Below are 6,000 nucleotides of genomic sequence, written 5' to 3'. Positions count from 1 at the left end.
GGACAGTTATGCTTTTCCCTACTAAAGCCCCTGAGTACATCCAAACAAGAAAGTCTCAAGAACATTTAGACCAAGTATATAAATGGCACATAGCGAATGTTACAGATGTTGCATTAGGGTCCCAGGATTTGCTCGTTACTTGACTTTCCAAATAAATTGATTTTTAGATCCTGGAACATCCCTTTAGAATTAGGTAGCAGGTTGTTAAAGTCTGTATTTGATTCAACCAGCTGAAATTGAGTATTTTCACAGCACTCATATCCATTAGAACTAAAAGGCAAAATTGGAGCCGTCCATGGTGAGGTTCCAGTGATAAGAAACAGGAAAGAGAAGATGGAATCTGCCCACTTAGTGGAGTTGGGCAGGTCAAGCACAACTCTGATGAGAGAAGTAATAAAGTGGTATTTTTCATGTAGATTGCTGCTTCATCCCTTGAAGCCGACACAACGGCTCATTAAAATATAGTGGTGGATGCAGTCATGAAGAAGACAAGGATGAGAAGATAAAGAAACATGACAATCATTTATTAAATGACAGCAAAGCGTTTCTAAATCGATCTTAGGAAGAAGTCACATCGACTTTGAAATGCATCGCTGTCTTTTCATAACTGATAGTTGCGCTTCTACACCTTCTCATCTTTGCCTTCATCGTGACAGCTTCCGCCACATTTTTTCTTATTTTTTTGCCTCGCAATCATATCCTTTAGAAATCATTTGAAAGGATACAGGATTAATGAAGGCAAAAGCTGACGGACTCCTTTATGAAGGTGGCTATCGGCTTCTTCGTAAATGTATCACGACGTTGGGAAGACAGATTAACAGCATGCAAACACACTTTTTCTATCAAATCTTTATGCAAAGATAATTTAGGGATGTTTCTTACAATACATATTCATAGCAATAGACTTTAATGTTCATCAAAAAGTACAATACAGAAGGAACAGGATAATAAAATCAACCATTCTCATTGCAAACAGTGTCAAACGTCCAGAACATCTCTCCGTATAAATTGAAAGAAGAATTGTTCGTTTCCTCGGCTGCATGGTAATTGAAGATTTTCAACCAGCAAAATAAGCATCAACCTTTTCATTCTAAACGTAGCAAGACTCGGATTCCGGATTATTTATGAATCAAACATGAGTATTACAAAAGTGTTCTTAAAATGTGCCTCTAGGGGGAGCCATTAGTTCTTCTCGCAGAACAAAATACTGATGCTGCGGAGATAGCAAGTCATTCCAAGCAGATGCTTTAAAGTTTAGTGATCCACAAAATACAAAGGCGAGACTTTTTGTTTGCATTGTGGAAATATGAGTCATTGTTTTGTTAAACTTCCATAGTAGTATCGCTCCTGGGGGCTTTGGAAATCCACAGGGTAGATTGAGTTGGACTGGTCTTTGAACGTTCTTTGCTACATGTCAGAGACACAATACAGAGAAAAAAAATTACAGAATGAGAGTGAGTGAGCCGATGTGCTTCAGACAAAGTAGAAATGAGTGTTATCTTCCTCTGTGTATGTAAAGAGAAAAAAGGATAAATTAAATTACGGTACAACTTCTGGAGGTGAAAATATATCTTATTTTTAGGCTATTTTCTTTCTAAAGTTTCTTGTTTATGTCTGTTCTTTAGTGAAAAATAACAAATAACTGTGATCTTACAGAAAAATATATCTGAGAGTAGAAATAATGTAGAAAGGTGGAAGATCTACAGATAAGCAGCATCGATAGATAGATAGATAGATAGATAGATAGATAGATAGATAGATAGATAGATGGATAGTGCATCACCCAGCTTTGCACATAGACTTGCCTCTGCACCTAGCATTCACATGGTATGTCCATCCACCCAGCTCTCCTGCTCTCCTGCTGTCTGTCTATGAAGGACACACAGTGCATCACCCAGCTTTGCACATAGACTTGCCTCTGCACCTAGCATTCACATGGTATGCCTTTCAGCTAACCCCAGCTTACCCAAGTGTTATTTATGACCTTGTTTACTCTGGCTTGATCATATACATCTGGTCCACTCTTAATTGTCTGGCCAAGATGAGCAGAGACCTCTCCTCTCTGCTTCACACCTGACTGCACTTAGTTGTACATATATTGCAGAGTACAAGTCTGCATAGACTTCAGTCTGCATTGTGATTGCTAGAAGTGTGTGCTAGAAGTGTGAAGATTAATTTAAGAATTAAAACCAGAATTGAACCAGAAGGGAACTGAAGGTAACTGGACACAGTCACTGTAAACAATGTTTCTGTTTGTTTTCACTTTCACCCCAATAATCCTTCACTTTCTGCTAATTCCCCTAATCCCTACTCCTAGTAAGGAACTGTTCATCTCTTCTTCAATCCTCCCCATCCACCTCACCTCCGCCTCAAAACTGTTCCTTAACATACAATCCTCTGTCTCCAAACACAGACAGCCCCCTCATGCCCTCTCCTGCTCCCACCTGGTAACACTTTCTCTGCTCCTTCTCACTGCTGGTGATATCTCTCCAAATCCTGGTCCTCCTCACCACATTCCCACAGTCATTTCTACCTCCCATCCACACTCTATCACAACCTTCCGTAACCTCTCCAACCTTATACCCATTCACCCAGCCCCCGCTTCCCCAGTCCCACTAACAGGAGCTCTGTGGAACGCTCGCTCTGTCTGCAACAAGCTTTCCTACATCCATGATCTTTTTGTTACTACCAAACTCTCCTTCCTCGCCATCACCGAAACCTGGCTCACCCCTTCTGACACAGCCTCTCCTGCTGCACTTTCGTATGGCGGCTTCCACCTTTCTCACACCCCCCGCCCCAGCAGCAAACATGGTGGAGGAGTTGGTTTTCTCCTGTCAGATACCTGCTCCTTCACCCCAATCCCACTGCCACCCTCTGTTACCCTCCCTTCCTTTGAGGTGCACTCTGTGCGCATCTACTCCCCCTCCAACCTCCAACTGGCTGTCATCTACCGCCCCCCAGGGCCAGCCACCACCTTCTTTGACCACTTCACCACCTGGTTACTTCATTTCCTTTCCGCGGACATCCCTACTATCATCATGGGCGACTTCAACATCCCCATTGACACTTCCCTCTCAGCTGCCACTAAACTTCTATCTCTCACTTCCTCCTTCGGCCTCACTCAATGGTCTTCTACAGCCACCCACAAAGATGGCCACACACTGGACCTAATCTTCACCCGCCTCTGCTCCCTATCTAACCTCTCTAACTCACCTCTTCCTCTCTCTGACCACAACCTGCTCACATTCTCTTCCCTCTTCACTCCATGTCTACAACCCCCACCCCACAAACTTTCACACCCTCGCAGGAATCTTAAACACCTTGACCTACACTCATTCTCCGAATCCCTCCTCCCTCTTACAGATATAAGTTCCTTACACAATGCGGATGACGCTGCCGCTCTATATAACACCACAATAGCTGTAGCTTTGGAATCCGCTGCCCCACTTACACATACCAAAACTCGCAAAATCAACAGACAGCCCTGGCACACCAGCCTGACCAAAGAGCTGAGGCGAGCTTCCAGGGCTGCTGAGCGCAGATGGAAAAGATCCCACTCCAACGAGCATTTCATCGCATTCAAACAGTCCCTCACTACTTTCAAGACCACACTCGCCACAGCTAAACAAACCTACTTCTCATCTCTCATATCCTCCCTGTCTCACAACCCTAAACAGTTATTCAACACCTTCAATTCTCTCCTCCGCCCCCCAGCACCTCCTCCCTCCCCACTCATCTCAGCTGAAGACTTTGCCTCATTTTTCAAGCAGAAAATTGATAACATCAGGGACAGTTTTGGTCAACAACCCCCAGAGCCCTTCCTCCCGACTTCCCAGCCCTCCACCTTCAAAACCAACTTCTCCACCATTACAGAAGATCGACTCTCCACTCTACTCTCAAGATCACATCTCACCACCTGTGCACTCGACCCGATCCCATCCCACTTCATCCCAAACCTCACCACAGTCTTCATCCCAACCCTAACCCATCTCTTCAACCTATCACTAACAACTGGTGTTTTCCCCTCAAGCTTTAAACATGCCTCCATCCCACCTATCCTCAAAAAGCCCTCTCTTGACCCATCCTCTGTATCTAGCTATCGCCCTATATCACTTCTCCCATACGCCTCCAAGCTACTGGAACAACACGTCTACCTTGAACTGTCCTCCCATCTCTCTTCTTGCTCCCTCTTCGACCGCTTACAATCTGGCTTCCGGTCACACCACTCCACTGAAACTGCCCTTACTAAGGTCACCAATGACCTCTTAACTGCCAAGAGCAAGCGACACTACTCTGTCCTCCTCCTCCTGGACCTGTCGGCTGCCTTTGACACAGTGGACCATTCCCTATTATTACAGACCCTCTCATCCCTCGGCATCACAGACTTGGCCCTCTCCTGGATCTCATCATACCTAACAGACCGGACATTCAGCGTCTCCCACTCACACACCACCTCCTCACCTCGCCCCCTATCTGTCGGAGTCCCACAAGGTTCAGTCCTAGGGCCCCTGCTGTTCTCTATTTACACCTTTGGCCTGGGACAGCTCATAGAATCTCATGGCTTTCAGTATCATCTTTATGCTGATGACACACAGATCTACATCTCTGGACCAGATATCACCTCCCTACTAACCAGAATCCCTCAATGTCTGTCCACTATTTCATCCTTCTTCTCCACTAGATATCTGAAACTCAACATGGACAAAACAGAATTCATCATCTTTCCCCCATCTCACGTGACCCCCCCTACGAACCTATCAATTACAGTAAATGACTGCCCACTCTCCCCAGTCCCACAAGCTCGCTGCCTCGGAGTAATCCTTGACGCTGATCTCTCCTTCAAACCACATATCCAAACCCTTTCCACTTCCTGCCGACTTCAACTCAAAAATATTTCACGCATCCGTTCATTCCTCACCCAAGAATCTGCAAAAACCCTAGTCCATGCCCTCATCATCTCTCGCCTTGACTACTGCAACCTCATGCTCTGCGGCCTCCCCTCAAACACTCTCGCACCCCTCCAATCTATTCTAAACTCTGCTGCCCGACTAATCCACCTGTCCCCCCCCGCTATTCCCCAGCTTCTCCCCTCTGTCAATCCCTTCACTGGCTCCCAATTGCCCAGAGACTCCATTACAAAACCCTAACCATGACATACAAAGCCATCCACAACTTGTCTCCTCCATACATCTGTGACCTCGTCTCCCGGTACTTTCCTGCACGCAACCTCCGATCCTCACAAGATCTCCTTCTCTACTCCCCTCTTATCTCCTCTTCCCACAATCGCATACAAGATTTCTCTCGCGCATCACCCCTACTCTGGAACTCTCTACCACAACATATCAGACTCTCACCTACCATCGAAACCTTCAAAAAGAGCCTGAAGACCCACCTCTTCCAACAAGCCTATAACCTGCAGTAACCACCGATCGACCAAACCGCTGCACGACCAGCTCTACCCTCGCCTACTGTATTATCACCCATCCCTTGAAGATTGTGAGCCCTCGCGGGCAGGGTCCTCTCTCCTCCTGTACCAGTTATGACTTGTATTGTTTAAGATTATTGTACTTGTTTTTATGTATACCCCTCCTCACATGTAAAGCGCCATGGAATAAATGGCGCTATAACAATAAATAATAATAATAATAATAATAGATAGATAAATAGTAGAGATGCAAATCAAATTTGTGTAAAATCTTAGCAAATTTGCAGGACCTAGTGAATTTGAAAAATTTGCAATTTGATTTGTGCAAATTGCCAAACAAATACCCACTGCTGTTTTACACAAAGTTGAAGAGAAGCATCATAAAAACCTCAGGCATTTCCACCTGGGTTTTCAGAATATGTCAAACCTCACAGCTTAGCAATAGAGATAGATGTAACATCCATGAGTGAACAGACTCTTATGTCTACTAGGAGAAGTGGCGTTAAGGTCGCAGTTGCTGCTGAGCTCTATAAGCGTTGCTCAGCTAAAACATAGGTCTGCTAGACTTGTGTTTG

The 6,000-nt window shown here is 45.0% G+C and overlaps 1 protein-coding gene across 5 annotated transcripts in view; it reads right to left on the bottom strand.

Moving 5' to 3' along the window:
* Positions 1 to 831: 831 nt before the first annotated feature.
* Positions 832 to 6,000, bottom strand: part of CHODL (chondrolectin) — a 124,724-nt gene continuing 119,555 nt past the window's right edge. For 4 of the 5 annotated variants that reach the window (XM_073584496.1, XM_073584492.1, XM_073584494.1 and 1 more), the window contains one exon: positions 832 to 1,407. In XM_073584496.1, the coding sequence (XP_073440597.1) occupies positions 1,323 to 1,407 (85 nt within the window). In that variant the 3' untranslated portion in view covers positions 832 to 1,322. Of the gene's footprint in view, positions 1,506 to 6,000 lie in introns of all 5 variants that reach the window. The other variant, XM_073584495.1, reaches the window with a different exon arrangement.

This window comes from Dendrobates tinctorius, unplaced genomic scaffold (genome assembly GCF_039654945.1).
Source record: "Dendrobates tinctorius isolate UK_male_01 unplaced genomic scaffold, ASM3965494v1 ptg000084l, whole genome shotgun sequence".
In the NCBI taxonomy this organism is placed as follows: domain Eukaryota; kingdom Metazoa; phylum Chordata; class Amphibia; order Anura; family Dendrobatidae; genus Dendrobates; species Dendrobates tinctorius.
This window is presented reverse-complemented; position numbering and strand designations above follow the sequence as displayed.